Consider the following 21,192-nt stretch of genomic DNA (forward strand, 5'->3'; position numbering starts at 1 on the left):
AACAAAAGGATTACGAAAAGAAAAGGAAGTTGAAAACACAAGGTGAATCCTTGTACCGATTTAGATGAATCTCTGTGGTGAAATAGTTGAAAAAGATTGGAACTCCGGGAAAAATAGAGGACGAACAATTGAAATCAGGAATTTAATCATCGTGAACAAACACCGGAAGAAAAGATTAACATATGGATGAAACAAGAATAAGAATTACATTATGCTTATCGTTCACCAATTTAGATTGATGACAAGCAACGGATTTGGCATACTACTTATTCTCGTAGAAAAAAAAATTAAGAGAGATATAATATAAACTTGAGAATGTCTTCCACGAACCACTGGTAGGAATTTGGAAGAACGAATAAATTGATATGATAATAATGGAATATAATCTAAAACGAATCATCGTAAGAATTAAAAACGATTGAATAAAAGCTAAAGAAACACCGGGAAGAATTAGCAAATAAACGAAAATGCTTGAGAGAATTTAGATCCCTGAGAAAGAAGAGATTGCGAGCTGACTAGAGAATCCTTGATTTAAGCACCAGTATGATTTTGGAGAATGATAGCTGAAAGCTGATAATGAATAAACCTGAATTGATGGCCTCCGGAGAATCAAACTGAAAAGAATCTTGAATTGCCCCGGATAGGTGAAAAGAATTCTCACAATCGAAAAACAATTATGAGAGGATGGCACGAATCTAGATCCATGAATCTTGAAGAGAAAGGAGCAAGATTTAGAGGAAAAATCTTCTTCGATCTTCAAATGTTGAGGATGACGACGAGAAAGAACACCAAGAATTATTGAGGCATACCGGAATGAAGAATGGAAAAGTTGAGCCAACGATGAAAAGAAATGAAAGATCTTGGAGAAAGGCATTTGACTGATGACAATCATTCTTACGTCAAACTTCGAAAAGAAATTTGAGGATAGCTCCGGAAAATAAATAAGAAGAGTCAGGTAAGATCCTGGGAAAAGACCTGTGGGTTAGGGCCCACTCAAAAGAAACACTGTTGAAATGATTAAAGGAGAGATTGCACCAGTTGAATTAAAAGGCTTGAATGAGATAACATCCTCAAAATAGCTTGAACGGATTAAGAGTGGAAACACGAATCTTCTGAGATATCTTTAGCACTCCGAAACAAAAGAATAGCAAGCGGGGAAGATTAAGAGGTGCACCGGCATAAATAGGCATTGGGCAAAAAGAAAAAGAGTATGCTCAATACCAAAGCTTGAATTAAATCCACCGGAGAAAAAAATGAGTGACGAGAGATGAACTTGAAGCTTCATTAGCATCTTATTGAGAATCACCGGATAAGAATATTAACGGAAAAGAATGGAGAGACTTCACATCAGAAAAATGGATACTTGATTAAGAAATTCGAGTCCTCGAAGAAAAAGGGTGGGAGGGCGAAAAAATAAGGCAACTTGGGGACGGATGAAACAAACACCGTTGAGAAGGACTGATACTTGATCTGGCGGATGTAGAAATGATCGGATCCACTTGAAGAGAAGCACACCGGTTAAAAAGGATTGACAAAACAATCTCGATGATCAATAAGGATTAGTATCCACATAGAAATATGAGAACACCGATTAGAAAAGGGATGGAATCCACATTTGACTTCAAAGCAACTCGAATACCACAACTAAAAAACAAAGCAAAGGGTTGGCTTGCAGAATAAGCCGGAACAAACATATGATAGAAATTTCGTCCGAAGTTTTCGTGGTGGGGCCTACACGGGCTCGATCGTACAGCACCATCATGTACAAGGCAATGCACATGACATATGAAGCGTCCCCGAGTCGGCATAGCCAAGGACTCTTTAAGACACAACGAGACCATTGTAAAACCAACCGTGAATAGGCGGAACACTAGACGTCGAACCCCAATTTCATATCATACATCTGTCAGAAAGATATCCTAAGATCTACTTGAATTCCCACTTATAAACTCCCGAAATTTTCCAGTTATGAAATCAGGTGTTGGGGATACTGGGGAAGCATAATATCTCACCCAAATCTAGCAAATCCTACATCCAGCTGTATCCATCCTTCAACACATAACCAAGAAACCTTCGGAAATCGTTTACCTCAACCTTCGAAAAACATCCGTTATACAAGTTATGGCAATACTCCCGAACTCCCGCCCCAGTACTAGGTGGCGTCAAGGTTATTTCACCAACAACTACATAAAAGAGATTTTCGATGTCGTCGAAACTAAACTCAGGTATTCCAGAACTGCAACGATAAAATTGTGACGGCAACACCTCGGAGCTCAACTCCCCGGGACACTGCCACAACCCCTAAATGTCAGGAGGCACCAAGAACAATGTTCTCATCACAAAACCATCGGAACGATTCCCAGATACCCGCGTGATCCTAAAAAAATTTAGTGAAATTTCAGAAGAGAAGAGTCAAAACTCTACGTCAGGATGCCTCACCAGAGCGACGAAGGGACTGAGGAGTAAAAAGAAGTCCTACTCTCCGATATATAATTCCTAAAAGACTCAAAACATTTCTAGACTCAATAACGCCAGCGATTCGATCAAGCAGGGGGCTCCTAAGGTCGGGGAAGGCTCTGATTACCAACTTATAACACGCTTGATGCGGCTATATCTCCCACGTGTCGAAGCATGACTTAGAGTCATAACCGCATTGAAAGCAATGTCGCAAGTGAGGTAATCTTCACACAACCCATGTAATACATAAGGGAAAGATACATAGTTGGCTTACAATCGCCACTTCACACAATTACATGAATAAGTATTACATCAGCCAAAAACAAACAAGGTCCGACTACGGAACCAAAATAAAAGAAGACTACCCCAAATGCTACACAGATCCCCGATCGACCCCAACTGGGCTCCACTACTGATCAACTAGAACGAAACAACACAAAGGACAAGATCTTCATCGAGCTCCTTCTTGAGCTTGGTTGCGTCACTTGCACGGTCTCATCGGCACCTGCAAGCTGGTTTTGGAAGTATCTGTGAGTCACGAGGAATCAGCAATCTCACACCCTCGCGATCAAGACTATTTAAGCTTATAGGAAGGGTAAAAGTTATGAGGTGGAGCTGCAGCAAGCGACTAGCATATTTGGTGGCTAACATATTCGCAAAAGAGAGCGAGAAGAGAAGGCAAAAGCACGGTCGAGAAACTATGATCAAGAAGTGATCCTAGAACAACCTACGTCAAGCATAACTCCAACACCATGTTCACTTCCCGGACTCCGCCGAGAAGAGACCATCACGGTTACACACGCGGTTGATGTATTTTAATTAAGGTCAACTTTAGGTTTTCTACAACCGGACATTACCAAATTCCCATCTTCCCATAACCGCGGGCACGGCTTTCGAAAGTTCAAAACCCTGCAGGGGTGTCCCAACTTAGCCCATCACAAGCTCTCACGGTCAACGAAGGATATTCCTTCTCCCAAGACAATCCGATCAGGCTCGGCATCCAGGTTACAAGACATCCTCGACAATGGTAAAACAAGTCCATCAACACCGCCCGAATGTGCCGACAAATCCCGATAGGAGCTGCACATATCTCGTTCTCAGGGCACACTCAGATGAGACTAGCTACGAGTAAAACCAACCCTCAAGTTTCCCCGAGGTGGCCCCGCAGGCAGCTCGGTTCGGACCAACACTTAGAGAAGCACTGGCCCGGGGGGGTAAAATAAAGATGACCCTTGAGTCTGCAGAACCCAAGGGAAGGTGGTAGGTTGTTAGTGCAAATGGTAAAACCAAGGTTGGGCATTGCTGGTGAAGTTTTATTCAAGGCGAACTGTCAAGGGGTTCCCATTATAACCCAACCACGTAAGGAACGCAAAATTCGGGAACATAACACCGATATGACGGAAACTAGGGCGGCAAGAGTGGAACAAAACACCAGGCATAAGGCCGAGCCTTCCACCCTTTACCAAGTATATAGATGCATTAATTAAATAAGAGATATTGTGATATCCCAACAAAATATCCACATTCCAACATGGAACAAGCTCCAATCTTCACCTGCAACTAACAACGCTATAAGAGGGGCTGAGCAACGCGGTAACATAGCCAAACAACGATTTGCTAGGACAAGGTGGGTTAGAGGCTTGGCTCAACGATATAGGAGGCATGATAAGCAAGTGGTAGGTATCGTAGCATAGACATAGAAAAAGAGCGAGCAACTAGCAAGCAAAGATAGAAGTGATTTCGAGGGTATGGTCATCTTGCCTGAGATCCCGCAAGGAAGAAGAACGAGTCCATGAAGAAGACAAACGGACGTTGTCGAACGAATCCTCACAACACGACATTACCGGATTACCGAGACGAAGTACACCGGAAAGAAAGCAAACAACATAGTAAACAACCACCACATAAGCATGGCACGATGCACAAACAAGTATGATGCATGTCCAGTTTAATGAGGCATGGCATGGCAAAGTGCACAAACAATCCTACAAATTAAGTGGAGCTCATTATGCAACGGAGTTGCATATTGAAGAAAACACCACATGACTTATTTAGTTCTCTCTCGTTTATGTACCCAACAATATTAAATATTGTTAAACATGGCCAGAGGGTGAAGCAAAGAAAACTACCTATCTAGTCAAGTTTAAATGAGGCCGGAAACAACAAACAACAAGTCCGGAAACTCCTCATGTGCATATTTTGGTTATGGTACTGTTCTGCCCTAAACACAATTTTAGAGTTATTAAACATGCAAGAAAAGTGCACCATGTTAAACTAGGCATTTTTCCACCCCATTTACATATAAAGTTTATTAAATTTGGAGCTACGGTTATTTAGTTATGAATTAAAGCATTTTAGCATGACATAGGAGCAAATTTAAACAAACATCATTTTAGACATTTTAAACATGGATGAAAGTGGCATATTATTAATCTACACAAAATTCTAAGCAAGTTTCATATATAACTTATTTTAATCCGATGCATGGTTTGTGAGATATTAAATGCATGAACATGAGGGTCTTTTCTGCAAAACTGACATTCTCTGGGAAAAATAGGAAAATGTTCTATGTAAAAAAAAGGATACGGGCCGGATCTGGTTGGCCCATCAGTGCACAGGAGGGGTTGGGGGGTCTCTCACCATGGGCCTCGGCCCAGCTGGATGGAGCAGAGGAGGAGAAGGGCCGGCCCAGGGAACGGAGGATGCTGCTGGGCCTCGCTGGAGAGGTCAACGCACACGGTGCGGCGCTCATCGTCTCGTTTCAGTGTTGGTTGAAGGTAGGTGGCGGCGTAGCTGCACATGCAAGGGCGTTGGCATCCGGGATCGGCGCGAGAGGAGCTCGGGAGGCAGGCTGCAGAGGCGAGGCGATGGTGCGACCGGGCCCTACATGCAGAACCGCGGTGAACGGTGATGCGGTCCTCGCGCGGGTACAGGAGTGCTAGCAGTTCAAGCTCCTCTGCCTGATGCAGAGCGAGCAAAGGCCGGCGGCGGGGCATGGAGATTGACGGGTCAAGGTATGAGCGATGCGGGAGCAGAGGACGGCACCAAGCTCGGGGTTGCAGAGGAGTAAGGGGCTGCGGCTGCGGACTTCGAGGGCTCCGGCGAGGTCTTGGCAGCGAGGCAGGGACTTGGCGTGTCGTGCAACGACCTGAAGTAGACGGTGGAGACGGCAGGAGACGGCGGAGACGGCTGGAACCGGTCTGGCTCGATCGATCCGAGGCGGCGTGGGTCGAGGGAGCACCGGGGAAGGCTCGTTTTGGCCGGAGACAAGGCCATGGGCGATGCTGCATCCTGGCATAGAGAGAGAGAGAACGAGAGAGAGATGAGATACTGAGAGGAGGAAAACAGAGGAACGAGAAGAAGACAGGAGAAAGAAGGGGAGGGAAAAAGGGTGGAGGTGCTCATCTTCGGCGGGGTTCCGATCGCCGGCGTCGGCCGGACAACGAGGCAGGGGACCTGCTGGTCCAGCGGCGGCGTCGTGGTGGTAGAGGCCGGCGGCGGCGTTCTGGATCGAGGTGCAGGAAGGGGAACGGGGCTCTCGACTGCTACTGCTGCTTTGCGGGCGCGCGGACGCGAGGGGCTGCGAGCGCTGACCGTCTCCGGGAGCGCGAGGGCGAGGAAGAAGGATTCATGGGGATCGGGAGGAGGAGCGGGCTTGGACAGACACGGAAAACAGAGGAGGGATTTGTTAGACTGTATATACGTAGTCTTGTATAGGCCTTGTATTGTACCTCTTGGTACATCTATGTAATGAGATAGCCACACCCTGTTTTAGCGTGTCGAGCCAGTTTCCCAAACCCTATGTTTTACATGGTATCAGATTTGGTTACGATGTCTTCCGCTGCACCACCTCCTGCCGCCGCTGCGCCGGTCTTGACCGCCGCCGTGCCGGCCCTCGCCCCGATGTCGCCCTTCATGGCCTCCCGCCCCCTCGCGACGACGTACGGTGCCGTGCCGCCGCCGCCCACTTCCCCGCAGGCTTCGGGGTCTCCGGACGCTCCAATCATCCCGACCGAGCCCGCGGCGCTGCCGGCCCCTGGCGGCCCTCCTCCACCGAGTCCGGACCCGTGGTGCGGTGCTCCTGTGCCATCCTATGGTGCGCCCCCGCCGCCGTCATCCTTCTGGCCAGGGTCGGCCTATGCTGCACCGTCGCCGCAACCCTACACGGTGGTGCCGCATCCGCCGCCACCGCACCACTACTACCAGGCGCCGCCGCCGTCCTATGGGGGCGCGGCCTCCTCGCCGTATGGTGCCCTTGCAGCGCCCGGCCAAGGTGCTTCGGCTGCTGCGGGTGCTGGCCCCTAGCTACGCCGCGCCGGGCACCTACGGTCCTCCTGCAGCGCCCAGGCACGACGCTTTGGCTGCCGCCTCTGCCAGGTCCTACTCCTCCCCTGGCGCCTATGCGATGGTCCCTCATCCAGAGATGGCCCTATCCATGGATCCCTATGCCCCACTGGCACAGGCGTACACTGCTCAAACCGCGGCGTCGCCGCCGTTTTATTTCTCGCACCTGCTGCTGGTGAAGCTCGCGCCGGACAACTACCTGTCATGGCGTGCTCAGGTCTTGCCTCTACTCCGCAGCCGCTACTTGGAGGGCTACGTCGACGGATCCATCCCGTGTCCACCCTCTCACCATCCGGCATATCACACGTGGGTGGCGCGGGATCAGGCTATTCTCTCCGCTATCCAGTCTTCGCTCACGCCGAGTGTTTCGTCGATGGTCATCTTCGCCGCTACGTCCAGGGAGGCGTGGGCGGCCCTCCACACTAGTTTCGCCTCTCAGTCTCAGGCGCGTGCGCACTCTATACGCACCGAGCTGGGTGAGACCAAGCTTGGCGATCTCAGCATCACGGAGTACTTCAACAAGATGACGAGCCTCGCCGACACCTTGGCCTTTGTTGGTCAGCCGCTACAGGACGAGTACTTCACCACCTTTGTGCTTAACGGGCTCGATGATTATGACAATCTTATTGAGAACATCCATGGTCGAGAGGATACGCTCCCGCGTCGTGAGCTATATGCGCGCCTCCTTGGGCGTGAGCAGCGCATCAAGGCGCGCCGTGTTTCCCCCAGCTTCGCCTCCGCCAATGCCGCCACACGCGGCAAACCTCAGAAGCCGGCCGCATCAGGTGGCAAACCACCGGCTTCCTCATCGCAGGCCTCGCGGGGCAACGCGCCGACCATCACTGGAGGGAGTCGCACAGTTGCTTGCTGTTCTAGTTTCGGTGCTCCTCAGGCTTGTCAGCTTTGTGGCATCGATCGTCACCTCACCTCTCGCTGCCATAGACGCTACAAGCAAGACTTCCTTGGCCTTGGTAACAATGGAAAAGGGAATGATAAGCAGGCTGCAGCTACTGTGACGGGGCACGAGCACGGGCGCACCCAGTCCTACTCTCTTGATCCGACGTGGTATATGGATACAGGAGCGACGAATCATCTCACCAGCGAGATGGGCAGGCTCTCCACTCAGGAACCATATCATGGACATGATCAGGTGCACACCGCCAACGGAGCAGGTATGCACATCTCCCATGTTGGTCAGGCATCACTTCTTGCACACAATTTTCGCAAACTGCATCTTTCCAATGTCCTTCGAGTTCCCTCTGCTACGCGTAGTTTGTTGTCTATTCCTCAACTTACTCGTGATAACAATGTCCTTGCTGAGTTTCACCCTTTTCATTTCTTTATCAAGGATTGGGACACGAGGGCCGTTCTGCTTAGTGATCGTCTTCGCCATGGCTTATATGCACTTGACGCACCACCTGCATCTCCTACACCATCTTCTCCTCAGGTGTTCAGTGGTGTTCGTGTGTAGCCTAGGCACTGGCATGCGCGCCTTGGTCACCCTGCTGCTCCTATATTTAGTCATGTGCTGCATCCCATGAACTACCAGTTGTGTCCAATAAAAGTCTTGAAACTATCTGTGATGCCTATCAGCAAGGCAAGAGTCACCAACTACCTTTTTCAGAGTCTAGTCGTGTTGTGAAACATCCTCTTGAGCTTGTGTTTTCTGATGTATGGGGTCATGCCCAAACGTCTGTTAGTGGTCACAACTATTATGTCAGTTTCATTGATGCTTACAGTCGGTTTGCTTGGCTATATCTTATCAAGCGTAAATCTGATGTGTATGATGTTTTTATTCAGTTCCAAGCACATGTTGAGCGTCTCCTTAAGCACAAAATTATTCATGTTCAATCCGACTGGGGGGTGAATATCACAACCTCAACTCATTTTTCAACAAGCTTGGGATCTCGCATCGCGTATCTTGTTCTTATACACATCAGCAAAACGACACCGCTGAACGTAAGCATCGTCATCTTGTAGAGACTGGACTTACTTTACTAGCTCATGCCTCCGTCCCGTTTCGGTTCTGGAGTGATGCTTTTTCCACCGCATGTTTCTTGATAAATAGGCTTCCCTCACGACTACTGAAAATGAAAACCGCTCTTGAACTCTTGCTCAATGATATCCCAGACTACATGTTTCTCAAAGTGTTTGGGTGCGCGTGTTGGCCGCACTTGCAGCCGTACAACAAGCGTAAGTTAGAGTTTCAGTCTAAGAAGTGTGTCTTTCTTGGGTACAGTTCTCTCCATAAAGGGTACAAGTGTCTTCATGTTCCCACCAATTGTGTCTACATTTCTCGTGACGTCGTTTTTGATGAGAATGTGTTCCCATTCCGTGCTCTTCCGAACCACTCTACCATTAGTTTACCACTTGTGCACTCCGCTACACCTTCGCCTGATCAATTTGTGGATGTTGCAAATGCTCCTGTGTTGCTTCCTAACCATGCTGCAGGTATTGAACGTGGTTCCCATCTTGAACTCCTGGATGATGAGGCTATGAACAACACTCATGATGGTCATGATGATCTGGTGCATGGCCCATGCATGGCGGGTCGTGCCCGCCAGCCCGATGCATCCACAGCCGACCCGTGGGCATCGGCAGCGCCCGCCTCGCCCGCGCCGTCGCCAGGCTCGCCAAACTCGCCTGGCTTGCCCGCCACGCCGCAGGCGTCGCCCTTGCCTGGCCCAGCGGCAGGTGGACCAACAACCGCTAGCCCAGCGGCCAAGGTAGCTACACCGGCCAGCCCCGCCTTGGCCACCTCGGATCCTCGCGAGCCGGCCTTGTCGTCGGCTGGGCTCGGTAGCCCCGTCTCGGCCACGTCGTCCGGCGCTGAGTCTGATGACTTTGGCTCCTCCAGCCCCAGATCGGTCTCACCTTCGTCTCCTGTGGCAAGCCCCGTGTTGCCGGCGCCGCCTGCTGTGGTCTCTCATCAACCACACACACGCAGTCGGTCTGGTGTTTTTTGCCCCAAGGAACGCACAGACGGGACTATCGCGTGGCTTGCCGCATGTGTGGCTCATGCTGCTGCGGATCCGACGGCTGAGCCGCGTCATTTTCAGGCCGCATTGGGTATCCCTCACTGGCGTGCTGCGATGGAGCAGGAATTTCAGGCTTTGCTGAAAAATGGCACTTGGCAACTTGTTCCTCCGGTCTCTGGTCGCAACATCATTGACTCCAAGTGGGTGTTTAAAGTAAAACGACATGCAGATGGTTCGATTGAGCGCTATAAGGCACGACTGGTTGCCAAGGGTTTCAAGCAGAGGTATGGTCTTGATTATGAAGACACGTTCAGTCCAGTTATCAAGCCTAGTACTATTCGTATACTGCTGTCTCTTGCTATTAGTCGTGGTTGGTCTCTTCGTCAGCTTGACATACAAAATGCCTTCCTCCATGGAGTTCTTGAGGAAGAGGTTTATATGCGTCAACCACCAGGCTTTGTTGATCCTACACGTCCGCATCATCTCTGTCGTCTGGTCAAGGCGTTGTATGGACTTAAACAGGCGCCTCGTGCGTGGCATGCACGCCTTGGTTCTGTTCTCCGGGCTCTTGGGTTTATTCCCTCCATTGCTGACACATCACTGTTCCTCCTTTAGCATCCTGAGGTGACGATGTATCTATTGGTTTATGTTGATGATATCATCCTTGTCAGTTCTTCTGATGCTACTGCTGATCGCCTTGTGTCCGCATTGAGTGAGGAGTTTGCTGTCAAGGATTTGGGTGCTCTTCATTACTTCCTTGGTTTGGAGGTATCACGGTCCTCTACTGGGTTGACTCTGACTCAGAAAAAGTATTCTATGGATATGTTGCGCCGTGCTGGGATGCTCAAATGCAAACATGCTATCACTCCGATGTCTGTGACTGATCGGTTGTCTGCCCTTGATGGAGATCTTCTTTCTGCTGATGACGCCACTGAGTATCGCAGTCTTGTTGGTGGTCTGCAATATCTCACTATCACCAGGCCTGATGTCTCTTATGCAGTCAACCGTGTGTGCCAGTACCTTCATGCACCTCGTACCACTCATCTCTCGGCAGTTAAGCGCATCTTGCGATATGTCTCTTCCACTGCTTCGTATGGTCTGCTTCTCCAGTCTGCACCATCTTGTGAACTTTCGGCTTTCTCTGATGCGGATTGGGCTGGAAGTCCTGATGATCGGCGATCCACGGGGGGATATGCAGTGTTCTTTGGTCCTAACCTGATCGCCTAGAATGCTCGCAAGCAAGCCACTGTGTCTCATAGCCGTACTGAAGCTGAGTATAAAGCAGTTGCTGATGCTACCGCTGAGATCATATGGGTACAGTCCTTATTGCGGGAGTTGAGAATCTCTCTAGGTCATCCTCCAGTTCTGTGGTGTGATAACATTGGTGCTACATACCTTTCATCTAATCCGGTGTTTCATGCTAGGACGAAACACATTGAGGTTGACTATCACTTTGTTCGGGAACGTGTTGCACAGAGACTACTTTGTATCAAGTTCATCTCCTCATAAGATCAACTTGTTGACATCTTCACGAAGCCTCTTCCACAACCACAGTTTGTAGGCTGTAGGCGCAATCTTAACTTACTTTGTACTTCAGGCTATAGTTAAGATTGAGGGAGGGTGTTAGACTGTATATACGTAGTCTTGTATAGGCCTTGTATTGTACCTATTGGTACATCTATATAATGAGATATCCACACCCCATTTTAGGGCGTCGAGCCAGTTTCCCAAACCCTATGTTATATAGGATTTTGGATCGGGGAGGATCCCGATGAGGAGGAGACGGGAAGAGTGGCGGCGCTCGGGAGGATCCCTAGAAATTAGGGATTTGTCTGATTTGGGTAGGGGTTGGACTATATATATATATATATATATATATATATATATATATGGAAAAGAAGGGAGTTGGCTCATCCGATCAAAATCCGACGGTCGAGAATAGATAGGCTAGGAAAGTCTAAATAAGAAATGGAGACGTTTTGTAGACATTTGGGGATGATCCGGACACAACGGTGATGACTGCCCGGGTCGGTTCCGGGACAATTTCGGACGCGCATGTGAGGGGTTCGATGCAATGTGCAGAGAGGGTTTCGGACCGTGCGGTCGCATCGGACAACTCCGGAAGCGAAGTGGGGAAGGAGGATGGACTAGGTGGGCTGTGGCGAGACTGCAAGGGGGGAAGAGAGAGAGAGAGGGCCCTACATCTGTTTCCGGAGACCGAAAACGTCCGACGTTAGACCGGCTATAATGCCGCTATAGTTATCCGTTGGGGCGTCAAACAAACTCGGAATGCGATGAAATTTGACAGGCGGTCTATCTACACTATAATAAGACCGCACGCCAACTTTCAACCCAATCCGAGAACATTTTCCGGCCACTTAAAAATACTATTCCGGACATGCCGCGGGCGCGTGCAAGTGTGTCTGGGCTCAGAACGAACAACAGAGAGAACGAGGAGGCCGGAACAGATGCAAGTTTCGAAAACATGATGATGCAATGCACATGATGACATGACAAGATGCAACACGCAAGCGAATGACATGGCAACAACAGCGAATAACTGGAAGACACCTGGCGCAACGGCCTCGGGGCGTCACAATTATCGAGGTGGACTATGGTGGAGGGGGGCACCACACACGGCTAAAAGATCAAACGATCAATTGTTGTGTCTCTAGGGTACCCCCTGCCCCCGTATATAAAGGAGCAAGGGGGTGCGGCTGGCCAGGAGAGAGGGCGCGCCAGGAGGAGTTCTACTCCCACCGGGAGTAGGACTCCCCCCCCTTTCCTAGTTGGATTAGGACTTGGGAGGGGGGAAGAGGAAGGAGAGAGGAAGGAAGGGGGGGTGCCGCCCCCTTTTCATTGTCCTATTCGAACTAGGGGGGAGGGGCGTGCGGCCCTGCCCTGGCCGCCTCTCCTCTTCTCCACAAGGCCCACTATGGCCCATTAAGCTCCCGGGGGGTTCTGGTAACCTCCCGGTACTCCGGTAAAATCCCGATTTCACCCGGAAAACTTCCGATATCCAAACATAGGCTTCCAATATATCAATCTTCATGTCTCGACCATTTCGAGACTCCTTGTTATGTCCGTGATCACATCTGGGACTCCGAACAACCTTCGGTACATCAAAACATATAAACTCATAATATAATTGTCATCGAAACGTTAAGCGTGCGGACCCTACGGGTTCGAGAACTATGTATACATGACCGAGACACGTCTCCGGTCAATAACCAATAGCGGAACCTGGATGCTCATATTGGCTCCCAAATATTCTACGAAGATCTTTATCGGTCAGACCGCATAACAACATACATTGTTCCCTTTGTCATCGGTATGTTACTTGCCCGAGATTCGATCGTCGGTATCTCAATATCTAGTTCAATCTCGTTACCTGCAAGTCTCTTTACTCATTCTGTAATACATCATCCCGCAACTAACTCATTAGTTGCAATGCTTGCAAGGCTTAAGTGATGTGCATTACCGAGAGGGCCCAGAGATACCTCTCCGACAATCGGAGTGACAAATCCTAATCTCGAAATATGCCAACCCCACAAGTACCTTCGGAGACACCTGTAGAGCACCTTTATAATCACTCAGTTACGTTGTGACGTTTGGTAGCACACAAAGTGTTCCTCCGGTAAACGGGAGTTGCATAATCTCATAGTCATAGGAACATGTATAAGTCATGAAGAAAGCAATAGCAACAAACTAAACGATCAAGTGCTAAGCTAACGGAATGGGTCAAGTCAATCACATCATTATCCTGATGATGTGATCCCGTTAATCAAATGACAACTCATGTCTATGGTTAGGAAACATAATCATCTTTGATCAACGAGCTAGTCAAGTAGAGGCATACTAGTGACACTCTGTTTGTCTATGTATTCACACATGTATTATGTTTCCGGTTAATACAATTCTAGCATGAATAATAAACATTTATCATGATATAAGGAAATACATAATAACTTTATTATTGCCTCTAGGGCATATTTCCTTCATCATATGCATTTATATGCTATTTTATATGATTTTTGGGACTAACCTATGAACCTAGAGCCCAGTGCCAGTTTCTGTTTTTTCCTTGTTTTAGAGTATCGCAGAAAAGGAAAATCAAATGGAGTCCAATTGACCTGAAACTTCACGGAACTTATTTTTGGACCAGAAGAAGCCCACGGAGTATCGGAGATGGACCAGGAGAGTCCCGGGCTGCCCACGAGGGTGGGGGCGCGCCCACCCCCCTGGGCGCGCCCCCTGCCTCGTGGACTGCCCGGAGGTCCACCGACGTACTTATTCCTCCCATATATACCCATATACCTTAAAACTTCGGGGAGCACAATAGATCGGGAGTTCCGCCGCCAGAAGCCTCCGTAGCCACCGAAAACCAATCTAGACCCGTTCCAGCACCCTGCCGGAGGGGGCAATCCCTCTCCGGTGGCCATCTTCATCATCCCGGTGCTCTCCATGACGAGGAGTGAGTAGTTCTCCCTCGGGGCTGAGGGTATGTACCAGTAGCTATGTGTTTGATCTCTCTCTCTCTCTCGTGTTCTTGAGGTGATACGATCTTGATGTATCACGAGCTTTGATATTATATTTGGATCCTATGATGTTTCTCCCCCTCTACTCTCTTGTGATGAATTGAGTTTTCCATTTGAAGTTATCTTATCAGATTGAGTCTTTAAGGATTTGAGAACACTTGATGTATGTCTTGCGTTGGATACCCGTGGTGACAATGGGGTATTCTATTGATCCACTTGATGTATGTTTTGGTGATCAACTTGCGGGTTCCGCCCATGAACCTATGCATAGGGGTTGGCACACGTTTTTGTCTTGACTCTCCGGTAGAATCTTTGGGGCACTCTTTGAAGTACTTTGTGTTGGTTGAATAGATGAATCTGAGATTGTGTAATGCATATCGTATAATCATACCCACGGATACTTGAGGTGACATTGGAGTATCTAGGTGACATTAGGGTTTTGGTTGATTTGTGTCTTAAGGTGTTATTCTAGTACGAACTCTAGGGCTGTTTGTGACACTTATAGAAATAGCCCAATGGATTGATTGGAAAGAATAACTTTGAGGTGGTTTCGTACCCTACCATAATCTCTTCGTTTGTTCTCCGCTATTAGTGACTTTGGAGTGAATCTTTGTTGCATGTTGAGGGATAGTTATGTGATCCAACTATGTTATTATTGTTGAGAGAACTTGCACTAGTGAAAGTATGAACCCTAGGCCTTGTTTCAACGCATTGCAATACCGTTTGTGCTCACTTTTATCATTAGTTACCTTGCTATTTTTATATTTTCAGATTACAAAAACCATTATCTACTATCCATATTGCACTTGTATCACCATCTCTTCGCCGAACTGGTGCACCTATACAATTTACCATTGTATTGGGTGTGTTGGGGACACAAGAGACTCTTTGTTATTTGGTTGCAAGGTTGCTTGAGAGAGACCATCTTCATCCTACGCCTCCTACGTATTGATAAACCTTAGGTCATCCACTTGAGGGAAATTTGCTACTGTCCTACAAACCTCTGCACTTGGAGGCCCAACAACGTCTACAAGAAGAAGGTTGTGTAGTAGACATCAAGGAGCCATGCCCACTGCCTCCAGGTGCGTCACCTCTGCGCCCATGCGCAATCCGCGTTGCTCCGGCCACCTGACCTCTGCACATGATGAGCCCGGTGGCTAAGAATGACAATGATGCTTCTGCACCAATGTGCATTGGTCATGGGAAATCTTGCCATGTTTACATTTTGTCGTGTTTATAATTTTTTAGTTTAATGTATCATGGAAATTTTTGTTTTGTCATCATGACAAGTTTTATTTTATGCATCATGGCAAATTTACCGTATGAACCGTGGAAATTTTTCCGATCATGCAAATTTATATTGTTTTGGACCAAATTTAAAATTTAATTTAAACATGGATTTTTTTAATTTAGAGCATGCAATTTTATTTTTTGTAGCATGAATTTTTTTTTCCTTTTTGTTAGACCATGGCAATTTTTTGTTTGAGATTATGGAAAGTTTATTAATTGGATCATGGTAATTTTTATTTTCGCCACCACTTCTTGTTTTTTTTGTATAATAGTCATTGTACAATTTGAAGTTCCAACATAAATTCTACCATGGAAATTAAACAATAGTTGCCATGATACTTTCAAATGAGTTTTGCCAAGTAAACTTTGTGTACTTGTTGCCTTGACTTTTCATAGTTCTTTTAATATACCACAGTAAAGTTACAAAATTAAATCTTGGCATTTGTAATTTGTATTTTTCTTCTGCGCTTTTTCTGTATGATTTTTTTGTTCATGGTATTTTTTGCTAAAAAGAAAACAGTTACCTCGGTCTCTTGCCTAACTGCAGTGGTCACGCTGGGTTTCCACGGGAGCGAACACTCGAGAGAGCGATTTTCATTCAATCAATGGCTCCTCCCCTGACAAACCTTTTGTCCGATCTGAGAGGTCTCCAGATTGAACGTCAGATGGATATTGGGGTCCTAATATTTTTATGGAAAAGCCAAAACTATGTTTTCCTAGGACCTAGATCTTATTAATTCGATGAAACTCATATACTTAGTGAAGTCTAAATAGAACACCCCCTTTGTAACAAGATGTAAGACCTTTTTTGTGCCCTATGCAAACCAAAAAAAGATTTTCAAACAGGAATATTATATCATGGGTGTGAACATTACTAGGTGGTTTCTGCTCGGTTAAAGTGGTACCAGCTAGCTTAGCTAGGCCGTACGACAAGTCAAACGCTATATATCTCGTTGGCCTAGTTCCTTTGTTCTTTTCGTTCTCAAGTCAAGTACAAAATCAGAGATGACACGAGCCGTGTACCTTGGCGAAGAAGATATAGGGTTTGACTGGCTGGCTCGGGTACGTACGTGCCTCTTGTGTTATGCCCGTACACAACATGGTCGAATACAAGTCAATATAATCACACGGTACGTGTACGTAGCAATACATGACCTTCTAGCATGCTTCATTGCATGCATCTACATGACACGGCAGCTAAGCCTAGCCTAGTCATGCGAATTCATGGATACCTCATACCTCACACCTCACCCCCGGACTTATCTAAAAGAGAAGAGTCGCACACGCATGTGCGTACGTCTGCGTATGATTCGGCACCAAGAACCAAAGACCAAGCACATGACTGTGACACGTAGTACCAAGTGTCACATCATCCTATGAGTATCTTTTGACTGCCTCAGATATATTCTTATCATCATATGCATATCTTTGACTGCTTCAGATATATTCTTTTTTTGTTTTTCAGCAGGACAATGCGACCGCCACTTGATGGTAAGCTAGTTCCAGGAAATCGACAGAGAATAGCCATCGGCTACAGCAGATTGTGGCTGGAGCGGCACGGTCCATCAACCGTGTATGAAGTGAGGAATGCCGTCCAGGTACACTACCTGTAGATGGTCCTACTACAGTGCACTACACTGCGCCTAGCTTGTGGTAAGCTTGAGAAACGTCTCTGCGTACGTATGCATATATATAGGCAAAAGTTGACCATCCTTTGCACGTAATACAACCGAATGTGGCTGCTGCATGCCTACACAGCGATTCTCCGGTCCATGCATCCATGCACGAGCTGGCTCCTAGTCCTGCATCCAGTTCATACATGCATGCCCATTTTTTCAGGCAATTCCTATGTGGCGGTCCGTGCATGGCGCTCGTGCGGCCAGCAACACAGTGTGCTGCATGTCGACATGCGGATGCCGTACACGTATATTAGAAGAAAAAAGGGGGTCCTTGTTCAACTCCAGTCCATGCATGATGCAGGGGTCTCTATCTTGTTTGTATTACTTCATTTTAAGAAGAAAAAAGATTCGCTAATTCTCTTTATATGAAAATTAATAAAGTCTAATTTACCCGTCATAAAAAAGTCTAAATTAACTTTTACGCTATTTGATTGTATGGAGAGATTTATGCGGATTTTTTTTCACTTTTTCCTGTTTAATGACTTCGCACAATTACACTTGCACGTCCGCACGGTCGAGCACAACTGCAGTAGCACAATCGAGTACTAGTGTGTAACTATATACTCACTCCGTCACAAAATAAGTGTCTGAATAATAAATCCAATAATTTACTATTTTGTTTTATTTTTGCCTTTTCCACACTGCGCATACCTGCACTTACATGCCCGTTCAACCGCACTCAACTGCGGTTGTAGGCTTCCGTTCCTCCAATTGCGTGTCCACGTATCGGGGCATAACTATAGTTGTAGGTCCTCCGGCTCTGCACACCTGCATGTGAGTCGGCCGCGTGCAACCGTAGTTGTAGTTGCATGTTCGCTAGATGTACTGAACTGCATGCCCACCGGCCATTAGGCTGGTCATAGTGGGGAGTAACTTATACTAGTGTCATGTATATGACACTAGTCTAAGTTACTACCTTCATAATGCAAAGTAACATAGTAGTAGTGTCATAGATTGCTCCATTTATTAGCTCATAGATTCAATATTTCTTGGGAAGCGTTATGTGATGGTAACATAATATGTTACTTCAAACACCTATTTCTTCATTAACTAGGTGCCACATAAGCAAACTTATTTTGAAATGCATTATGTTACTAGCTAAATTACTCCCACTATGACTAGCCTTAGAATTGCAATTCCACACTTGCGCACCTATGCACAACTGCGTACCCATCAGCCCGCACACTATCAATTTTACGTATTTTGTGTAAAGAAAAAATATAGTAAATCAGTCGAGAAACAAAAACTGAAGGGAAATAAAAATAAAAATGAATGTCCTAATATTGTTGTTCAGTGGGATGGTGTTTAGTTAATTTTCATCTAGATTGTAGATAGTCATACCTCAAATCAGAAGAAGAAAAATGCCCTGATATATACACACAAAATCTTAATTGATTATACTAGTTATTCGCAAAAAAAAAGTTAATTTATTCCTGCCCGATACAATTAGTTCACTACTTCCTACTTTCAGGTCAATGCTGTACACATCATGGACCGATCATGGTACCGGAAACGCCAACACTGTTGAATCTCTTCCACGTATGATTATTACAACAGTAAAAGCAGAGTTTGACCGTGTTGATAGACTTTTGCGAGCGATCCTGACATAGGATAGTCTACCAGTGAAGTAATTACAACAAAAACTGTCATGCTAAATGCTGTAATAATTCATTTTATTGCTCGTAGCTAGCGTTTGTTCACGGCTAATTAAGAATATGAACTGACTAGTTCCCCTCAGTCCAACCAAAACATTAATCACCCGAAGTAAACCTACGCAGTACTAATTGTCTCGTTTAACCCGCGCACGAAACCGCTCGTGCGGTACGGGTACGACCGTGTCCAGTGTCTGCAGTAGGTAAGCCGCCTATAAAGCCTTGGCCAACAAACCCCTACCATCCTAGGAAGGAAGTTGGCAGGCAACCTTCGATCGAGTCTCGATCAACACAAGAACCAGCAAATTAGCTTCGGTTTCATAGTCGTATACTGTCATGTCTAGCCTTACGACCATTAGTGGCGGCGCCATGGAGGAGTCGCAGGAAGTAGAGGAGCTCGTCGACACAAGGCTGTCCCTCGTGATCGGCGCCGCGAGCCGTCCGCCCCCGACGGTCCTGGCGCTGCTGCCGGCGGCATCACCGGAGAACGAAGCGGCGGCACGCGGGAAGAGGAAGGGAGTCAAGGGACCAGAGAACGGTGCGGGCGGTGCCGCTGCTGCTTCAAGGGAGCATAGCAAGAGGGCCAAGACGGTGCACGACAGCAGCGACGTCGACGATGACGACAGAGGGGACGCGGCCGGCGGCGACGGGACGAGGAAGAAGCTCAGGCTCACGGTGGAGCAGGCCGCGCTCTTGGAGGAAAGCTTCCGTGCCCACAACGTCCTCTCTCACGTACGTCCATACCTTCTAATTTCTGTCCTTAATTAGCATCTTCATGCAAGAAGATTCTGACTGGATTCTTTTGAATTGCAGGGCGAGAAGCACGATCTTGCGAGGCAGCTTGGGTTGAAGCCGAGGCAGGTGGAGGTGTGGTTCCAGAACAGGAGGGCGCGGACCAAGCTCAAGCAGACGGAGCTTGACTGCGAGCTGCTGCGCCGGTGGTGCGAGCGCCTCAGCGACGACAACGCGCGGCTCCGCCGAGAGCTCGCCGAGACGCTCTCCTCGTCGCCGGCCTTCTTGTCCAGGCTCACGATGGCCAACGATAAGGCTGTGTGTTCGTCCTGCAACAAGCTCACCAGCGCCCGGATGCCGGGATAATGGACCGCGCGCGAGACTACTACTGCCGTCTGCCGCCCTGAAATGCATGCGTCGATCATTTGTTGAAAAAATAGTGCATTGTAGTCAGCTAGCTTTATGTTTGTTACCTGCACGAGCTTCAGGAGTAGTACTTGTCTAGATTTTTTTTTTTGGAAGACAAAATTTGAAAACTTTGATAATGTTTATAAAGCAAAATATCTTCATTTGGAATACCAAGGACGGCGATAACTATCTGACGATCGCTCACGGGGGTCCCTCGAGCGAACGTTCCAGCCAGGATCGTTAGCTCAGGACGTACCTCGGGCGAGGCTCCTCCCCTCAGCCAGGGAGCAGAGCGAAACGGGCCAGGTCCAAATTACACTTCCTGATTCGGGCACAAATATGCCATATCATATATTGAAAATTCGCCATGCAATAAAATATAAATTTGCTATACTGTAGAAGATGTTTTTTTGTATATAAAAGAAACAAAAATGCACACAAAAATTTTCCATGCTGTAGAGCATAATGAAATTGCCATGACAAAGTATAAATTTATCACCATGTAGAGAAAAACAAGTTCGCGTATAACAAAGAAAAAAAACTAACATACAAAATTGTTATGACATAGAGCATAAAAATGCCGCTTGTTCGGATAGAAAATCACATGTAAAACAACTAAACAATAAAAAAAGTTGAAAAAATAGTGTCATTAAAAATGTTGATAATTTTGTTCTGTGGAAAATATGGAATTTTTTTTACTGATCACATGGAAAAATGACATAATTTTTATTTCCTAAAAAATCAACCTCAAAGATATACTTTTTCATAAAACTAGTGCCATGGCAAAAAAAAATTGGGGGGGGGGGGGGGGGGGGTGTTCTCCAGAAACATAGTAAGTATGAAATGGATCTAATGATAAAATGAAAGTTTTAGAAAAAAATCCCTAAAAATGATGGAAAGATTTAAAAATAATTGTGATAGTCACATGTCAAATTAAGGGGGACTTGTTTCTCTAGAGCATGAGAAAATTTTGAAATATATGTAGTCATGACAAAAGCAGATTCTCAAAAAATATTGTGAAATAGTCACATAATTTGCGATGGTATGTTCAATAAATTTTCCATGGTATTTACAACAAAATTACCACGGTACAAAAATAGAAAATGTATATGCA

The 21,192-nt window shown here is 46.8% G+C and overlaps 2 protein-coding genes across 2 annotated transcripts; both read left to right on the forward strand.

The window, feature by feature from the left end:
* The first annotated feature begins 6,880 nt into the window (after positions 1–6,880).
* Positions 6,881–11,006, forward strand: LOC147964223 (uncharacterized). Its single transcript, XM_087529883.1, has 3 exons — positions 6,881–7,973; positions 9,253–10,211; positions 10,395–11,006. Exons 1-3 carry the CDS (start codon positions 6,881–6,883, stop codon positions 11,004–11,006), a joined length of 2,664 nt encoding a protein of 887 aa, XP_087386009.1.
* Positions 11,007–19,191: 8,185 nt separating this feature from the next.
* On the forward strand, positions 19,192–20,246 carry LOC125515870 (homeobox-leucine zipper protein HOX18-like). Its single transcript, XM_048681362.2, has 2 exons — positions 19,192–19,670; positions 19,752–20,246. The coding sequence occupies exons 1-2, from the start codon at positions 19,275–19,277 to the stop codon at positions 20,034–20,036; spliced, it is 681 nt and encodes a 226-aa protein (XP_048537319.1). The 5' UTR covers positions 19,192–19,274; the 3' UTR covers positions 20,037–20,246.
* Positions 20,247–21,192: the final 946 nt, after the last annotated feature.

The sequence above is a fragment of the Triticum urartu genome, chromosome 6A (assembly GCF_056163025.1).
Source record: "Triticum urartu cultivar PI428250 chromosome 6A, HENAU_Tu73, whole genome shotgun sequence".
Classification (NCBI taxonomy): Eukaryota; Viridiplantae; Streptophyta; class Magnoliopsida; order Poales; family Poaceae; genus Triticum; species Triticum urartu.

What these genes read in the sequence shown, in the direction of transcription:
- LOC147964223 (XM_087529883.1), top strand. Translation starts at nt 6,881, where the DNA reads ATGGCCCTATCCATGGATCCCTATGCCCCACTGGCACAGGCGTACACT. An exon ending in GCACACCGCCAACGGAGCAG is followed by an intron (nt 7,974 to 9,252) that starts GTATGCACATCT and finishes ACCATGCTGCAG; the next exon opens with GTATTGAACGTGGTTCCCAT. An exon ending in ATGGAGTTCTTGAGGAAGAG is followed by an intron (nt 10,212 to 10,394) that starts GTTTATATGCGT and finishes TTCCTCCTTTAG; the next exon opens with CATCCTGAGGTGACGATGTA.
- LOC125515870 (XM_048681362.2), top strand. Translation starts at nt 19,275, where the DNA reads ATGTCTAGCCTTACGACCATTAGTGGCGGCGCCATGGAGGAGTCGCAG. An exon ending in CCCACAACGTCCTCTCTCAC is followed by an intron (nt 19,671 to 19,751) that starts GTACGTCCATAC and finishes TTTGAATTGCAG; the next exon opens with GGCGAGAAGCACGATCTTGC.